Raw genomic sequence first — 19,380 nt, 5'->3', positions numbered from 1 at the left:
CAGATTCTCTCTTCAGCTTTGTCACTAGCTGACTTCTTATGAAGGTTTTATTTTTAAATTCTGTATTTTAGAAATTTTCTGTGTATAAAAATAAACATAATAATGGACTTCCCTTCCTCCCTCCCTCCTGGCCTGACATCTAGGTTCAGCAGTTATTAACTTTCTAATGAAGGCAGTTGAATTCTTTTGAGTATTTTGCATTCAGTCTGTTGCAATATCACATCATGTATCCTCTGGAAAATTCACATTACACTCCTATAGAAGAGAAGGAAAAAGGGCAAATAATATCTTAGCATTATTATGAAAATAGTTTGGCTTTGCAGATACCCTGAGGTAAGCTTGCGTTCCTTAGGCCCCACTTTGAAGAACTGCTCTCCACAAGGATGATCGCACTTTTAAGTCTCTGCTGCATGTGGCTTCAGACGTGGGTGTTTGAAATATCTATCCATAGCTTATATTCAGTTAGAAGCCTCTATGAAAACACATACAGCATCTTTCCTTTTTCATCCTGGGTTTGTTTTCTTTGTCCTCCTGAGTTCATCTATGAAACAGATTTTATTTTATTTTTGTCTTTTTGGGGTTGCAGCATATGGAAGTTCCCAGGCCATTGGTCAAATTGGAGCTGCAGCTGCTGGCCTACATCACAACCACAGCAACACCAGATCCGAGCCGCATCTGTGACCTATACCACGGCTTAGGGCATTGCTGGATCCTTAATCCACTGAGTGAGGCCAGGGATTGTACCTGCGTCCTCAGGGCTACTAGTTAGGTTCATTACCGCTGAGTCACAAAAGCAACTCCCAAAACATTTTTTTAGTGTTGTATATAATTTTCAGTGAAGCCGCATATTCAGGATTGTCTATCTTACGTTTTGTCTTCACATTATCTGACACCATTCTGTAAGTATAGCGATAAAGTTTTTTAAAAAATTAAAAAAAAATTAAAAAAAAAAGCCATTTGGAATTCCCATTGTGGCTCAGCAGAAACGAACTCAACTAGTATCCATGGGGATGGAGCTTTGATCCATGGCCTCACTCATTGGGTTAGGGATCTGGGGTTGCCATGAGCTATGGTGTAGATCACAGATGTGGCTCAGATCTGGCATTGCTGTGACTGTGGCATAGGCTGGCAGCTGCAGCTCCAATTTAATCCCTAGCCTGGGAACTTCTGTATGCTGTAGGTGTGGCCCTAAAAAAAAAGAAAAAATAAAGGAAAATAGTTATAAACATTTTTGGGAAATTATGCTATTAGGGATAAATTAGAACTATGATAGCCACCTATTAAAATGAGTCTCATGGTATTTTACTGGTAAGCTATAGCAGGTGGGGTGGGGGGGGTAATAAAAAGCCTTATGTGTTTGAGAGTAAACCAGAGGTGTCTGAAATAATTAAAGGGAAATCTGAATGTCAGCTGTATACATGTAGGGAGCAAAGAGCATGGATTCTATGGTAGATTATTATAATTATAAAATTTTTACTTTTGTGAAAACTCCTTTGAGATTTTTTTTTTCTTTTTTTTTCTTTTGGGCTGTGCCTATGGCATGGAGAAGTTACCAGGCCAGAGATCCAGTGCTGAGTCCTTAACTGCTAAGCCACCAGGGAATTCCCTCCCTTGAGATTTCTATTGGGTACTTGTCATTTCTGATCTCTCATTTACATTTTTTTCTTTTATAGGAATATGCACTCTCTGGTTGGAACTTGAATAACATGCCCGTTCTAGAGCAGTCTGTTCTTGCACATATCAATGTAGACATCTCTGGTATGAAGGTGCCATGGCTTTATGTGGGAATGTGTTTCTCTTCCTTTTGCTGGCACATAGAAGATCATTGGAGTTACTCTATCAACTACTTGCACTGGTATGTATAGTCTTTATTAGCAGCATGCGTATTTAGTGACCTTTTTAAAAGTGTGATGATGTCAGGTGATATATTAGGGAGAGCTGACTTTATTTTATTTATTTATTTATTTATTTTGTCTTTTTGCTATTTCTTTGGGCCGCTCCTGTGGCGTATGGAGGTTCCCAGGCTAGGCGTCGAATTGGAGCTGTAGCCACTGGCCTACGCCAGGGCCACAGCAACTCGGGATCCGAGCCGAGTCTGCAACCTACACCACAGCTCACGGCAACTCTGGATCGTTGACCCACTGAGCAAGGGCAGGGACTGAACCCGCAACCTCATGGTTCCTAGTCAGATTCGTTAACCACTGCGCCACGACGGGAACTCCGGGAGAGCTGACTTTAAAGTACTACCTACCTCAAAGTAGATAATGTGCTGTGTAGAAGTCTCAGCATACAGCATCTCACTCTCCTTCTTAAGTATGTGCAGACAGCAGAGCCTCAGCTTTTAGACCAAAAGATACTTGTTTAGCATACGTGACAGTTACTTTGGTTGTCTTTTTTTTTGTCTTTTGTCTTTTTAGGGCTGAATCCACGGCATATGGAGGTTCCCAGGCTATGGAGCCAATGCCACAGCCACAGCAACACTGGATCAGCACCTCGTCTGCAACCTACACCATAGCTCATGGAAGTGCCAGATCCTTAACCCACTGAGCAAGGCCAGGGATCGAACCTGTGTCCTCATGGATGCTAGTCAGGTTCGTTTCCACTGAACCAAGGCAGGAACTCTGTACTTTGGTTATCTTTTGATGTGCAAGGTAGGATATTTAAAGTTCATATACTTAAGATCTAACTTTCAGTATTTGAAATTTTCTTTTTCCCTTTTTAATAACATTTTCCCTAACAATGTCTATGTTACATGTGTATTCATTATATTTTTGTGCTGATTTTTTTTTTTTTTGTATCTCACCTACAGCTTTTATGTACTTACTCAGTTCCTTGTCTAGTATTCTCATCTTAACCAAATGATATTTTTCTCTTTATTTGAAAGATACTGCTCAGATCACATATGCATCAGAAAACTCTGATTCTCTTTGTCTGCTTCATTGCTGTGCTATGTAGTATAGCTACTAGCCACATGTGGCTGTTTCAGTTAGTTAAGATTAAGTAAAATTAAAATTTACTTCCTCAGTTGCATTAACCACATTTTAAGTGCTTTCTTGTCACATGTGACTAGGGACCCCTGTATTGGCCAGCAAAGACACAACATTTTCAGTCACCGAGAGGAAGTTTCCATTAGAGACTGCACTACCACATTAGGGCTAAGAAATTCAGCTGGTCTATAAATAGCATGACTAATTAAATCCACTTCTTTGAAGTACAACTTAGTATTAAAAATAAACTCTAGTCCATAATGGACTAGTGTAGTGATGATGCCAGGTGTTAAGATTCTTAAGATTAATAGATACAACTTTGAGATTTCAACAGTTTCTTTCCTTAGTGAAATTGAGCTCAGCACAGTTATATAGAAGTGTTGTAAAGAGCATTGGCTTTACTTTGATCATCGTGAGGACAATTGGAATGTCCATTGAGCCTGTGAACCAGGTGGTGTGTCAGTATCCTTTGGAACAGTGTTGATTTTTCATAAAGTGTCTGTCCTATTTGGAGATGCTATTTACTTCTCTAAAAGAGTTCATGTGCTTTGAATTACTTTTCTATAGTGATGAGTATGTATCCACCGGTCCACATGCTCTGTCTTACTTCCTATTACGCACACACATTTTGAGATGGTTGCTAGGATTTGGGGCATATCATCTATGGCCATTAATTATAACCTAGTGGATTTGAATCAGAGACCCTGGCCTCATTGGCACCATGCTCTACCTAGCTAAACAGCTATTTCTTTTGCTAGGGGGGAGCCAAAGACATGGTATGGTGTCCCATCTCATGCTGCAGAACAACTGGAGGAGGTGATGAGGGAGCTGGCCCCTGAGTTATTTGAATCCCAGCCTGATCTCCTGCATCAGTTAGTCACCATCATGAACCCGAATGTGCTAATGGAGCATGGTGTGCCTGTGAGTCTTTTTGCCTCTCCCTTCAGTGTTTGTAATGTAAAGTTTTGTATACTTTTTGTTAGAGTCACAGAACATGGTAATAAAAGTAATGGGAAGTAAAAGATCATGTCATCTTCTAGCCACATTAGAATTTATATTCTGAAGGGAACAACATTTATTTGGTTAGGAGTAAGGTGTTGTAAAGTATCAATCATACTTTATATATAGCATCCTATCAAATTAGCCTTTTGTTTTCACTAAACCATTATATCCTGGTTTTAATAAAAATCTCATATCTTTAATATCTTCATTTAACCATAGTACCAGTATTTTAAGTGGTAGTTCTAATAACTAGTGCTTATCTTTGTGGTGATTCTATTCCACATTTCATATGAAGATTTTTTTTTTTTTTTTTTTTTTGTCTTTTTGCTATTTCTTTGGGCTGCTCCCTCGGCATATGGAGGTTCCCAGGCTAGGGGTCGAATCGGAGCTGTAGCCACTGGCCTACGCCAGAGCCACAGCAACGCGGGATCCGAGCCGCGTCTGCAACCTACACCACAGCTCACGGCAACGCCGGATCGTTAACCCACTGAGCAAGGGCAGGGACCGAACCCGCAACCTCATGGTTCCTAGTCGATTCGTTAACCACTGCGCCACGACGGGAACTCCTCATATGAAGATTTTACAGCTTTTTTTCACATGAGATAATGAAGTAGAAATATACAAGGAATACCTTTTCTACTTTTAAACTTAGTTTTAAAAATGGTTATTTAAGCTAGTAACACTTGATAAAGCATAAAGTTAATGTTTCTAATTTACAATCAAATAGTCACCATTACCTTAATGAGAAAGATTGAGTGTTAGTAATGTTATTTTGTCTTTAAAGAGTGAATTTATGTAGAATCTGAGGTTTTCTGAAAAACATAGTATTATAAAACAAAGATTCAGGGAAACTGATTCAGAGGATCTTTCTATATGGCATACAAGCTAATCATTTAGTTTCCAAAAAATTATCCAAAAAGTAGGATGATATTTCTTCCCTTCCCAGTATTTGCAACACAAGAATGAAAGGAATAAAAGAAAAATTCTCTTATTGTTAGGAAACTAGTAGCCCAGTAAGAGTAACATTTTTTCCATGAAAATTTCTTTTGGCTGTGAATTCTTGTCATGAATTACTATAATTTATCAGTGACTGTTACGAAGAGAAAATTGGCTGCTCTTTTTTTTTTTTTTTTTTTTTTGGTCTTTTTAGGGCTGCACCTGCAGCATATGGAGGTTCCCAAGCTAGGGATGCAAAGCTGTAGCTGCTGGCTACACCACAGCCATAGCAACACCAGATCTGAGCCAAGTCTGTGACCTACACCGCAGCTCGTGGCAATGCCAGATCCTTAACCCACTGAACGAGGTCAGGGATTGAACCTGTGTCCTCATGAATGCTAGGCAGATTTGTTTCCGCTGAGCCACGATGGGAACTCCAAAACTGGCTGCTCTTAAACTCTGATATTATTTTCCTGGTATGTGTCTCTTAATGCTTTATTGTTTTCAAGTTAAAAAAAATGCTGCTGAAACTAATAAAATCTGTCTCCCTCTTTTGTTGTTTTTCTTTTGTTTTGTACCCTTGTTCCCAATTTGCATTTAGGTGTACAGGACCAATCAGTGTGCCGGAGAGTTTGTTGTGACGTTTCCTCGAGCTTATCACTCAGGATTCAACCAGGGCTACAACTTTGCTGAAGCTGTGAACTTCTGTACTGCTGACTGGGTCTGTTCTATAGCACATGGCTGTTGTACGTTTGCTGATGCCCCCGAAAAATGCATCCTAACTGCTTAGTGGGAAAGGGAGGGCTCAGGAATATTCCATTACAGAATGGAATGTCTGCGGCAGTTTAGAAAGGTCTGGGTAGTTTTTATTTGGAAGGTTTCTCATCCATTTTTTTCCCTTTCTGTTTAAATTTTAAATGGGAAATTGATTATTTATTTATTTACTTATTTTCTCTTTTTAGGGCTGCACCTGTGGCATATGGAGGTTCCCAGGCTAGGAGTCAAATTGAAGCTGCAGCTGCCAGCCTACACCATAGCTCCTGGCAGCACCAGGTCCTTAACCCACTGAGCGAGGCCAGGGATTGAATCTGAATGAATCCTCATGGATACTAGTTGGGTTTGTTAGTGCTGAGCTGTGAGTGGAACTCCAGAAATTGATATTTTCTGAATCTTCCTTTTCTGAGAGAATGTAGTTCCTCTAGTCTTTGCTTTCTCTGAGCACTTCTGGATTTCAAAAAGGTGACCAGATCTTCTTAAGAATCAATTGTACCAAATTTACAAATATGTATCTCTGATTTTTTTTTTTTTTGTCTTTTTGTTGTTGTTGTTGCTGTTTCTTGGGCCGCTCCCGCGGCATATGGAGGTTCCCAGGCTAGGGGTTGAATCGGAGCTGTAGCCACTGGCCTCGCGTGATCCGAGCCGCGTCTGCAACCTACACCACAGCTCACGGCAATGCCGGACCACGTCTGCAACCTACACCACAGCTCACGGCAACGCCGGATCCTTTCCCTCTTTCTTTCTTTCTTTTGAAGGCTGCTCCCTCAGCATATGGAGGTTCCCAGGTTAGGGGTCCAATCGGAGCTGAAGCCGCTGGCCTGCGCCAGAGCCACAATGACGCCAGATCTCAGCCGCATCTGCAACCTACACCACAGCTCACGGCAACGCCGGATCCTTAACCCACTGAGCAAGGGCAGGGACCGAACCCGCCACCTCATGGTTCCTAGTCGGATTCGTTAACCACTGCGCCACGACGGGAACTCCTATCTCTGATTTTTATTTTAAAATACTCAGTGCCGAGTTTTATCTTAAAATATCCCTTTATTATTTTCTTTCTTATAGACAATTAGGTGATTTTATTCTTCCTGCCTTTTTATGTTTTCTGTATTCTTTCTTTCTGTTTTTTTGGGGGGGTGGGGGGCACCCAAGGCATGTGGAGGTTCCCAGGCTAGGGATCTAATCGGAGCTGTTGCTGCCGGCCTACGCCAGAGCCACAACAACACCAGATCCAAGCCGAGTCTGAGACCTACACCACAGCTCATGGCAATGCTGGATCCTTAACCTACTGAATGAGGCCAGGGGTTGAACCCGAAACCTCATGGTTCTTAGTCGGATTCATTTCTGCTGTACCATGACGGGAACTCCCTCTGTATTCTTACTTAAAAAATTATTTTAAAGAGTAGCTATAATATTGAAATCTCTATGGGCTGTACTTTTGTGTAGATGATATTGCCAGTGATTACTCTTTGCTTTTAAATGAGGTCGATATCAAAAAGTAATTAGTTATTTTTACATCATGTTGGTGGGAAAAAGAGTGCAGATTTACACTCTTTGACTTTATTTTTCCTTTAGTCATGCTGCTTTTTTTGGTCACCTCTCCTAGCATTTAGGGGGGAGATAATATTCTTTAGTGATATTGGATCTTATGTTTTCTCTGGGCACCTTAATTTGTTAACTTAATTTTGTTTTATGATTAACCATACTGTTTTCCTTAGCTAATGAATGAAATTGTATAATGAACAATCTTATTCGACCTGGTCTTTTTTTTTTTTTTCCCTGAACCTGGTAATTCTAAACTTCTTATTAGAAAGCAGCAGGAGCAAGACTTAGGACTTTGCCTTAGGCTTGAGCTCTACTTTAAAAGCTCAGTGAGGGAGTTCCTGTTGTGGTGCAGTGGTTAACCAATCCGACTAGGAACCATGAGGTTTCGGGTTCGATCCCTGGCCTTGCTCAGAGGGTTAAGAATCTGGCGTTGCCGTGAGCTGTGGTGTAGGTGGCAGACGTGGCTCGGATCCCGAGTTGCTGTGGCTGTGGTGTAGGCTGGTGGCAACAGCTCTGATTAGACCCCTAGCCTGGGAACCTCCATAGCCACGGGAGTGGCCCTAGAAAGGACAAAAAAGAAATAAATAAAAATAAAAAAATAAAAGCTCAGTGAACACTTATTAAGTGTTTGTGATTTGCTTGTTCTTTGGGTGGGAAATGGAGGTGATTCAGAGATAAGTTAGAAATGGTTTCTGCCTTTTGTGCTCCTGATTATTGATGTTTAGTCTTGGGCAGAAATATCACTGGTCTTAAGTTTTTTTACCTACTATATAAGCATCTTAAGATTCATTAATAACCTCAAACAAGTGAGATGATATAAAATAAAAGCCCTTGATACTCTTTAGAAGGGCTTAATGTAAATGAAAAGTAGGGAGTTCCCGTTGTGGCTCAACGGGAACGAACTGACTAGCATCCATGAGAATGCAGGTTTGATCCCTGGCCTTGCTTAGTGGGTTAAGGATCTGGTGTTGCTGTAAGCTATGGTGTAGGCCAGAAGCTACAGCTCCAATTGAACCCCTAGCCTTGAAACTTCCATATGCCCTGGGTGTGGTCCTAAAAAGACAAAAAAAAAAAAAAAAAAAAAAAATTCTAGATGCTGTAATCCACATTGTCTTTTGCTTTAGTCCTTGTTAAAAAATGAACTCAGTCCATGAAAATGACTTTTTTCCCTTCCCTCTCCCTTCCTCTAATAACATCTGTTTTTTGTTCTGTGGACACATCAATGCTGAATATGTCCAATTAACCCTTTTTAGCCTGAGGAATTTTTTTCTTTTTCCAATAAGGGCAGTCTCATGTTAGGTCTAAAAGAGTTTGCTGCCTCTTTATATATCAGAGAATTCATGCCTTTTGAGGTACATAGATAGAAAATTAGCAGCTTAGACCAGAAGCTCAACATCTCCCTTAAGGGAGGGCCTTTGAAATTCTTGCTAGGTTATAAAGGTTTAATATTTACAGTTATTGCTTATGTTCAAATGGATGTTGTTATTCTGTTCCTTATGATAAAAAAGAGAGGATCTTGGGCGTAAGTAGTGGTTTTGTTCTGTTTGGAGTGTGTTTAAGCAAGTAATTAAATGGGAGAATCTTGTCTTGTTTTCAGTTGCCTATTGGACGTCAGTGTGTCAATCATTACCGGCGGCTGAGACGCCATTGCGTCTTCTCACATGAGGAGCTGATTTTCAAGATGGCAGCAGATCCAGAGTGCCTGGACGTGGGGCTGGCTGCCATGGTGTGCAAGGAATTGACGCTCATGACTGAAGAGGAGACACGCTTAAGGGAGTCTGTTGTGCAGATGGTGAGTTTGCTGAGCACATTTCTTGTATGTGATATTGCTCAAGGAATAGACTAAAAATTGCACCTTCAGAGACAATTTCATACCTTTGTACTTGGCCATTTTGGTTTCTTCAAGTTGAAAACTTTGAGAAATCTTGATGTCATCGAGATTTCCAGATTTTGAAAAATGCAATCCTATCAGGTAGAATTTTTTAGGTAACATATTTATTTTATTTATTTAGTTTAGTTTAAAAATTTTTTAAAATGATTTTTATTTTTTCCGTTATAGTTGGTTAAGTATATATTTATTCTAAAAAATTTCCAACAGGGAGTTCCCTGGTGGCCTAGTGGGTTAAGGATCTGGCATTGTCACTGCTATGGCTACAGCTGCTGCTATGGTGCAGGTTTGATCCCTGGCCCAGGAACTTCTGCATGCTGTGGGGGAGGCCAACAACAACAACAAAAACAAAATCTCCTACATATAGTATTGTTTCTTTAAGCAAGAAAATTCAAATACTTCTTTCTCGGCTTTGTAATTGAATAAAACTGTGTTCCTGGTGATTGTAGGCTGTCAGAGTCAATCTTTCTTTCACCTCATTCTTAGTATTTTAATGAGTAAGCAGGATAGAAAAACTGTTATGATTTTGAATGCTTAGGATAAACTAAACATTTATCATTGAAATGGAAAATAAATAAGAAGAATAAACCCATGTCTTCAGCCACATATTGACCCATTTTCCCTAACCGTCCCTATAGAGCTAGCCTCACTCCTATGCTCCCTCCTGCTTGTGTATAGCCCTACTTTATTTACCTGGCTATTCTGTTCCTATTTTTTAAACAGCTTTGCTGAGGTATAATACATGTTTATAGTGTATAATATATAAGTGTGGCTGTATACCCATGAGACTTAGTCACAGTCAAGATAATACTGTACATCTGTAACTTATATAAGATTATCAGCTATACTTCATTCTTAAAAAAAGGATGAAGGGGAGTTTCTGTCATGGTGCAGTGGAAACTAATCCGACGAGTATCCATGAGGATGTGTGTTTGATCCCTGGCCTTGCTTAGTGGGTTGAGGATCCAGCATTGCTGTGAGCTGTGGTATAGTCACAGATGCGGCTTGGACCAGGCGTTGCTGTGGCTGTGGTGTAGGCCGGCAGCTGTAGCTCCGATTCAACCCCTAGCCTGGGAACTTCCATATGCTGCAAGTGCGGCCCTAAAAAGCCAAAAAAAAAAAAAAAGATGAAAGAAAGGTTTCCTTATGCCTCTTAATGATCCTTCCTTCTTGTTCCATCTTTCTGCTCCTCCCACTCTTATCAGGAAAACATTAATCTACTTTCTTTACTTGACTTTTTTAAAAAGTGTTTTATCTAAATCGATTTATGCAATTTATACTTTTTTTGGTCTAGCTTCTCTCATTTAGCGTAATTACTTTGAGATTCATCCGTGTTACATGTATTGGTTTTTTTTAATTGCTAAGTGGTATTTCATTGTGTGGATATATATACCGCAGTTTGTTTATCCATTCACTTGTGACTGGACATTTTAATTGTTTCCAGTTTTTGCTTGTTGTGGTTCAAGCCGCTCTAAACATTTTTGTACAAGTTTTTATATTGACAAATGCTTTCTTTTCTCTTGGGTAAGTAGTAAGAGTGCAGTGGCTGGGTCATATGGTATGTGTTGAGTGTGTTTAATTTTTTGGTTAAAAAAAACCTGCTAAATTGTATTCCACAGCAGTTGTACCATTTTATATTTCCACTAGCAGTGTGAGAGAGTTCTGTTTGTTCTGCACTTGCACTGACTCTTGGCACAGGTGGTCTTTTTTTTTTTTTTTGGTCTTTTGTCTTTTTAGGGCTGCACCTGCAGCATGTGGAGGTTTCCAGGGTAGGGGTCTAATCAGAGCTACAGTTGCTGGCCTATGCCACAGCCATGCCAGATCCGAGCCGTGTCTGCGACCTACACCACAGCTCATGACAACACTGGATCCTTAACCTGCTGAGCGAGGCCAGGGATCCAACCCGCAACCTCATGGTTCCTAGTCAGATATTTCTGTTGTGCCACAACGGGAACTCCCAGGTGGTTTTTTTACCTCTAGTTACTCGAATACATTTGTGGTAGTATTTCATTGTGGTTTTGATGATACTGGGTACCTTCTAGTGTGCCTGTTTGCTGCCTGTCTGTCTTTGAGGGAAGATTCTGTTCAGATCTTTTACCCAACTTAAAAAATTGGGTTATTTTCCTCTTCAATTTGTGAGTTCTTGCTATATTCTGGATACAGTTCTTTATCAGGTTTGAAAGTATTTTCTTCCAGTCCATATGGCTTATCTTTTCCTTTTCATAAGTGTCTTTTTGAAGAACAGAAGTTCTTCATTTTTATGAAACTCAGTTTATCAGTTTTTTCTTTTATGGCTTGTGCTTTTGGTTATGTCTAAGAAGTCTTTTCTAACCTTGGGTCACAAAGATTTTCTCTGTTTTCCAGAAGTTTCATAAAGTTTTAGCTCTTACATTTAGGTACATGATCTTTTTCAGGTTAACTTTTGTATGTAGAGAGAGGTATGGTTCAAAGTTTATTTTCTTATTTGTGTCACTTAGAGTATAAATCCATTTAGGAGAGTATTAATTTGAGATCTTCTGCTTAGCTTAATTGGTTTAAGCTGACTTAGTAACCAATAACTTAAGAGTAACCAAGTAACTTAATAACCAGGACCAGTGGACATATTGAGATGACACTTTTTTTGACATAGCCCAGATGGTAGAATGTAGTAGAAGTCTGTTTTCCTTTGAATAAAATCAGAATTTTCTTGAAAACAACATTTTCAGTTTGTATAATCACAAAAGTACTGAGTTTGTATTTCTAAACAATTTATTTCAAATAATAGGCTCTCTATATATTTAGATTGAGGAGTCTTAAGAGAATAATAGTCTTAAGCTAAGGAAAAATACAGTGATTTGGATCTGAAAAGTAAAACTGATCCAATTTTGCTACTCTTCTTATTGATGTAAATGATAAAAGGAAATCTGTAAACCAAAGTATAAAACTGTGCTAATAGTTAATAGCTAAACTATTTATTTGGTTGCCCCCGAGCATGCAGAAGTTCTTGGGCCAGGGGTTAAACCTGAGCCACAGCAGTGACAACACTGGATCCTTAACCTACTGAACCACCAGGGAAACCCCCTCTGTACATTTTAGAAATGATGTAAACTAAATATTATTATTATAAAATAGTAATGTTGGTTTTTTGTTTTGTTTTGCTTTTTAGGGCTGCACCTGGGGCATATTGCAGTTCCCAGGCTAGGAGTCATATTGGAACTACAGCTGCCAGCCTACGCCACAGCAACACTGGATCTCTTAACCCACTGAGTGAGGCCAGGGATCACACCCACATCCTCATAGATACTAGTCAGATTTGTTTCTGCTGCGCCACAACGGGAACAATGCCCTTATTTTCTTAAAGTGGCATATGAATTAGATTTACTTTCTTTGTGATGCCTTGTTGAAGTAGGTTATATTTTGATTTGCATAGGTTAAGTAATTTTATACTTTTTTCCTTGCATTTGTTTGTATATATCAGTGTTATTTTCAGATTATAGATTATTAAATACATGGTTCAAGGGTATATTGTCTCTGGGGACAGGAATGTTTTGATTTATCTTTTTAAATTTTAATTGAATTTTTTGCTTTTTAGGGCCACCTGTGGCATATGGAGGTTCCTAGGCTAAGGGTCTGATTGGAGCTACAGCTACTGGCCTACTACAGCCACGGCAAAGCGGGATCTTTAACCCAGTAAGCGAGGCCAGGGTTCAGACCCGCAACCTCATGGTTACTAGTTGGATTTGTTTCCACTGCACCACAGTGGGAACTCTCTTTTTCTTATTTTAAATAGAAGACAAAACCGCATACAACAAGGTAGAGCCTCATGAATTATGCGGTAAACTTGTCATCACAGTATCGTCAAGAAGTAGAACTACCAGCTAGCCAATGTTTTGTAATAACTGTAAATAGAATATAACCTTTAAAATTGTATAAAAAATTTAAAAAAATAAAAGGTTAGGGTGAAATATATTAGAGAAATAATACTATCAAATAAAATAATATTGGCTTCCTGTGCAGGAAAAAAGGAACTTTTATCAGCCATCATAAAAGTACCTTCCAATAAGAGTGTCCTTCACGCCCCTCAAAAAATGATTTTTAACCTTTGTAGTAATCATTTCCTGCATTTTAAAAATAGTTTCATTAATCACATGTGCATTTTTAGACACCTAGTTTTAGTCTTGCTCATTAAAAAAAAAAAAAAGTATTGTTTTTAGAGACTACTAGTGATATGTCATTATACGTACACACCCATGTTTGGATCTGAAGTCAGAGTAGGACTTCCATGGTGGCACATCAGGTTACGGATACAGTGTTGTCACTGTAGCAACTTGGGTTGCTTCTGTGACACAGGTTCTGTTCCTGGCCCTGGAACTTCCACATGCTGCGGACTCGGCCAAAAACAAGGAAAAACAAAAAGTCAAAATAGAAAGACATCTAATGACCTAAGTTCTCTGATGCTTGAAAGACTGGAAGGACTTGATCTAGTGACGTAAATTGCCTTCCAGGGTGTCCTGATGTCAGAAGAAGAAGTGTTTGAGCTTGTTCCCGATGATGAGCGACAGTGTTCAGCGTGCAGAACCACTTGCTTTCTCTCTGCTCTCACGTGTTCCTGTAATCCTGAGCGGCTCGTGTGTCTCTACCATCCAACTGATCTGTGCCCCTGCCCCATGCAGAAGAAATGTCTTAGGTATCCATCCAGAAGTTTCTTGTAAAACTTCTGTTACCTTCTTTTAACATTAATGTTAATATTGTTCTTTGTAATGCCCTTCCCTGTGTTTGGACTGGTAGCCTCTTGTCTTTTGTTCTCCCTGCTTGAGGACCAGCCTGTTAAAGTTGACCCTAAACATGGCAACTAAAATTAGTTTCTTTTTCAGTTGATTTCACATGTACCCTAACTCTCCCCGCGTTAAAACTCTTTGGGCTTCTTAGATAGTCTCTTTTTGTGTGTGTGTGTATTTTTTGTTCTTGGCCAACCCACCATACATGGAGCTCCTGGGCCAGGGATCAGATCCAAGCCGTGGCTACAAACTAAGCCACGGCAATGCCAGATCCATTGTGCCAGGCAGCGGACTGAACCAGCATCCCAGTGCTCCCAAGCTGCTGCCTATCCTGTTGCACCGCAGCAGAAGCTCCAGAGTTTCTCTTATGTGTGCCAAGACCCCATTCCCCCATCCATTGTCCTTCCCTTAAGCTGGTTGTATTTAAAATTTATTTTCAAGTTGTTGGTTCTGGGGAGTCTTTATTTTTTATTTTCATGTGTGTGTGTTTTAGATATCGATATCCATTAGAGGACCTCCCTTCTCTGCTATATGGTGTGAAAGTCCGGGCACAGTCCTATGACACTTGGGTCAGTCGTGTGACAGAAGCATTATCTGCCAGCTTCAACCACAAGAAAGGTTAAGTTTCTTCCTTTTTTAAGAATACCCTGAAATGGTTGTCACTTTGAAAGCGGCCTTGTTTTATGTGTTTTTTTTCTTCATTAAGGAAAATAATACTAGGCCTCATATGAGATATGAGACTGGTAGATTGGTTGACTATAGATTTAATTTCCTATTTGAGAATCATTTTTTTTTTGGTCTCTTTTGCCATTTCTTGGATCGCAGGTGCAGCATATGGAGGTTCCCAGGATAGGGGTCAAATCAGAGCTGCAACTACCGGCCTACGCCACAGCCACAGCAACGCGGGATTCGAGCTGCATCTGCAACCTCTACCACACCTCACAGCAACGCTGGATCCTTAACCCACTGAGCAAGGCCAGGGATCGAACCCGCAACCTCGTGGTTCCTAGTCGGATTCGTTAACCACTGAGACACGACGGGAACTCCAGAGAATCATCTTTTAAGTGAAAACATTGATGTAAAATGGGACAGATAGCTAACTTGCAGTAGATGCTTCATGTATTTGGGGAGCCATTGTTACCAGAGGCTCGCATTAAAGGCTAGAGAAATTGTAAGCCGTAGGAACAGGCACCTGGCCATGGCTTTTATTGTAGCGGTAAGATTTTCACAGCTGTGGCGTGTTTATGCTGATTGGTTGGCGAATGACTTTATTTTCTGTGATCATAGTTTATGGCTTTTTATTTGTTTTCACAGATTTGATTGAGTTACGAGTAATGCTGGAAGATGCTGAGGACAGGAAGTATCCAGAGAATGATCTCTTCCGACAGCTCCGGGATGCTGTAAAAGAGGCTGAGACCTGTGCTTCTGTGGCTCAGCTACTTCTGAGCAAAAAGCAGAAACACAGGTGAGACCGAGAAGAGTTGAAGTTTTCTGTGGTTCTCTGTTTTGTTTTGTTTTCACCAGAGTAAGGCAGAATCTTACCAGCCTGTGTGAGGCCCTGCACTAACTTTGAGGCCATGTTTCTCCCTCCCCTAGTAATACCCTAATCCTCCCTCTCCTCCTCTCCTTTCTTGCTCTACTCTGCACCCTCTCCCATGTGTTCTTCAGACACACCAGTGTACCCCTGCTTAGGGCCTTTGCCCTTGCTCTCAGCTCTGCTTGGAGTTCTCTTCCCTGATATCCAGGTGGCTTATTCCCTCGCTGCTCTCAGGTCTCTTTTAGACCTCACCTTCTTGGAGAGGCGTTCTCTGATAGCCCTCTATCCAATTGCAGTCTTTTTATTCTTCTTTCCTGCTTTGTTTTTCTCCTAGGCCTATCACCTCCTGATAGACAAATTTACTTATTTGTTGTCTGTCTCCTCCTTCCTTTCCCACCCCCACTAGAAGTTATGCTGGAATAGAATGCTGGAGATTGGTATCCTTTTTCTCATTGCTCTGTTTCATACGCTTTAAACAATGCCTGGCACACAGGTGTGTAATACATATTTGTAAGTAAATGGTGCTACGGGCTGAAGGCAGGTGGCAGCAAAAAGTAACTTTGATGGATGCAGGGGAGGCTGTTGAGCATGGAAGTAGGTGCCCTTGATTTTGTCATTCGTATGTGTTCAGTTTTCTGTGGTGTTGTTTTCATAGTCGTTCCAGAACTCTTCCTGTATCTGAATGGCTTTTTCTATAGCAGTTCACAGTAGGTTTTTAGAATAACTTTATAAATTTTTTTAATCTTCTATTTTATCAAAGAACTTTTATTAGTGACAGTGGTCATTGAATCTTCACCTGTCATTGGGTCACTGGCCCCCTTGGAGAATCTGGTGAAAGCTTAGAGACCCTTTTCTTAGAAAAATGCATATACTCACATAATTTTGAATCAGTTTCAGAGTATTTATTGTCTCCTAAAGCATGTTAAAGGCCCTTGTTCTACATCTTAAGTTCTTGAGGTAGAGGATTTAGTTTTATCAGTGAACTTAACATTTTCCTGTGAGGAATTAACTGACTGTTTGAAATGTTTAATACTTGTTTAAGATTGGAAGAACTGGAACTTGGAGAGTTGAATCTTTGAGTCATAAACTAAAGAGCTGTAACAACCTAATTTGGAAGTGATCACCGTTGCAGTGAAATCCCTCAAACACTAGTATTCTGGGATTTCTTGGGGTAGAATTCTAAAGAGACTAGAAGCCCCTTTGATATCAGAATGACTGTGAGTTTTTCTTACTTATGTCTCAATATTATTTCACATCAGGCAGAGCCCAGATAGTGGGAGGACTCGGACCAAACTGACAGTGGAAGAGTTGAAGGCCTTTGTCCAACAACTTTTTAGTCTTCCATGTGTCATCAGCCAAGCGCGACAAGTAAAGGTGGAGTATTGCATTCTTTTGGGGGGGAATATCCTCTGTGGTATGGGCAACTGTTTTGGGTAAACAGAACAGTGTGTCTAGATTAGTGTTTTGTTCTGTTTGTTTCTTTTCTCAAATAACTGCTGCTATTTAAGGTTTATTAGTGGGCAGTTAGAATCTTTCATTCTTAGTCTTTAATTCCCCCTTTAAAATTCTGGAATTAAGGCTAGTTTAGAAATATTTTTTCCTATTTTAATTTTAGGCTAGAACTCCCATTTAACAAAATGTAATTGAAATGCAAAAAATTAAAGGAATCTGAATGTTTCAGTGAGTCATTAGCTCATGAACTTCTAAAAATGCAGAACTCTGAAATTACCAGGGCCCTCCCTCATGGTTTAATGAATATGTAAAATCTCAAAAGTATCTATCAAATATATGAATCTGCTTAGTAATCATTTGATGGCTTGTGGTGTGTTTTTGTGATTTGGCCGTGGCTGGGTGTCTAAAATGATTTTTATCAAGGTTATCAACTGTGCAATCTGTTATCAGTGACGTGGTCTTATACCATGTCATAAGAGCATTTTGTAGTTGACCATGCTTTCCTTCTGAACATCTGACCCCACACTCTCTGGTTTTCTTAGGTTCATAGTTCACATTTCCTTCTCTTTAGGGAAGCTATTTGTTTGCTCCTGGGCTTGGCTTCTAAGTTTGTAGTATATTAGTCTTGGCCCTTTCTTTACTCTAGGTCCTGACATTATCTTCTTTGTCTGGTGACATTAGGTGTCGCCTGTCTTCAGCTGATTCCCAGTTCTGACTGCCTCTCTTCTTTTCTGCAGATTTGAACATTCAGCTGCATGCTCTACACTTCCCATTGGAAGACCAAAAGACATCTTAAAAGCCTTTTAATGAATCAAAATCAGTGATTCCTTTATTTCCTCTATACACCACATTCAGTCTCTAAACAAGTGCTGCTATTATCTACAAAATGAATCCCAAAGTGAACCATTAGTCATCATCTCCATTGTTTAAACTTTGCTCTAAACTACTGGAATCTACAGCAGCTTCTTACCTGGTCTCCTTCTTCTCCTCTGGTCCCTGGAAGTTTAGTTTTTATTAGGTAGCTAGAGTGATTATGTGAAGTAGAAATCAAATCATACCACTTCCCTGTGTTAAAATTCTCCGGTGGTTCCCCAAAGCCATTAGAATGAAATCCAAACTTGTAATTAACCTGCAAGGCACTCATAATGCATCGCTACATATTCCTTAACTATGTTTCTCCATCATCCACTTTGCTCCCCATTGTCTGCTTTGGAGTGAGACACAAGCTCATTCCTTTTTACTTTTTTTGTTGTTGTTGCTATTTCTTGGGCCGCTCCCGCAGCATATGGAGGTTCCCAGGCTAGGGGTCGAATCGGAGCCGTAGCCACCGGCCTACGCCAGAGCCACAGCAACGTGGGATCCGAGCTGCGTCTGCAATCTATACCACAGCTCACGGCAACGCCGGATCCTTAACCCACTGAGCAAGGGCAGGGACTGAACCCGCGACCTCATGGTTCCTAGTCGGATTCGTTAACCACTGCGCCACGACGGGAGCTCCACAAGCTCATTCCTTTTTAAAAACCTTTTGCAATGGTTATTTGCCCTGCAGAACTGCTTTTCCTGCATATCTTCATATCGTTCCCACCTCGACCTCCTCATTTTAAAATGGTTTGGGTTCACCTGTCTTTTGTGACCATCATTGCAGAGTCATGTGCCCCCTGTCCCTGTTGGTATTGTATTGCCCTTTTTAATTTTCATAGCACTTAAAACTAACAAACTTTTTTTCATGTCTTCAGTGTCTGGCTGTTTATATTAAAATGTGTATCCTTGAAGATAAGAACTTGGTATTTTCTGTTTAATGCTGGGTGCCTAAAATAATGCTTGCGTCTAAGTCAGCAGTCATTAAATATTTTTGAGTGAATTAATCATATTTAAATGTAGAGGTATATAAATAATCAGAGAAACAGATACACCTTTATCGTATTAGTTTTGTGCTGTGATGGTGAGATTATTACATGGTCTAGTATTTGGTAGTTTGCCTGAACTATATATATTCCATATTCATTTTGTATCTTTTTTTTTTATTTTTATTCTTTTGATCTTTTCAGAATCTGCTGGATGATGTGGAAGAGTTTCATGAGCGTGCTCAAGAGGCTATGATGGACGAAACCCCAGATTCATCTAAACTCCAGATGTTGATAGATATGGGCTCTAGTCTCTATGTGGAGCTCCCAGAATTAGCCCGATTGAAGCAAGAGCTACAGCAGGCTCGATGGTTGGATGAAGTAAGACTGACCCTATCAGATCCTCAGCAAGTCACTTTGGATGTCATGAAGAAATTGATAGACTCTGGGGTGGGGCTGGCCCCCCACCATGCTGTGGAGAAAGCTATGGCTGAACTTCAGGAGCTCCTTACAGTCTCTGAGCGGTGGGAAGAAAAGGCTAAGGTCTGCCTACAGGCAAGGTGAACACATATTGGTGACTTGCCTCTTTAATAACTAGGTCAGAGAGTAGAATGGAGGGAGGAACATAAGAATCTAATTAAATGTTAAATGTTTTATG

At 40.2% G+C, this 19,380-nt stretch overlaps 1 protein-coding gene across 1 annotated transcript in view; it reads left to right on the top strand.

The window, feature by feature from the left end:
- The window catches only part of KDM5A (lysine demethylase 5A), an 87,353-nt gene that overhangs the window by 32,523 nt on the left and 35,450 nt on the right, over window positions 1–19,380 (top strand). Inside the window, exons 11-19 of the mRNA XM_021092486.1 lie at window positions 1,674–1,855; window positions 3,746–3,908; window positions 5,527–5,646; window positions 8,842–9,036; window positions 13,617–13,798; window positions 14,383–14,507; window positions 15,204–15,354; window positions 16,686–16,800; window positions 18,927–19,282. Coding sequence (XP_020948145.1) covers window positions 1,674–1,855; window positions 3,746–3,908; window positions 5,527–5,646; window positions 8,842–9,036; window positions 13,617–13,798; window positions 14,383–14,507; window positions 15,204–15,354; window positions 16,686–16,800; window positions 18,927–19,282 — 1,589 coding nt within the window. The remainder of the gene's footprint in view (window positions 1–1,673; window positions 1,856–3,745; window positions 3,909–5,526; window positions 5,647–8,841; window positions 9,037–13,616; window positions 13,799–14,382; window positions 14,508–15,203; window positions 15,355–16,685; window positions 16,801–18,926; window positions 19,283–19,380) is intronic.

Source organism: Sus scrofa, chromosome 5, assembly GCF_000003025.6.
Source record: "Sus scrofa isolate TJ Tabasco breed Duroc chromosome 5, Sscrofa11.1, whole genome shotgun sequence".
In the NCBI taxonomy this organism is placed as follows: domain Eukaryota; kingdom Metazoa; phylum Chordata; class Mammalia; order Artiodactyla; family Suidae; genus Sus; species Sus scrofa.
Note: the sequence above shows the minus strand (reverse complement) of the source record. Positions and strands in the feature narration are given on the sequence as shown.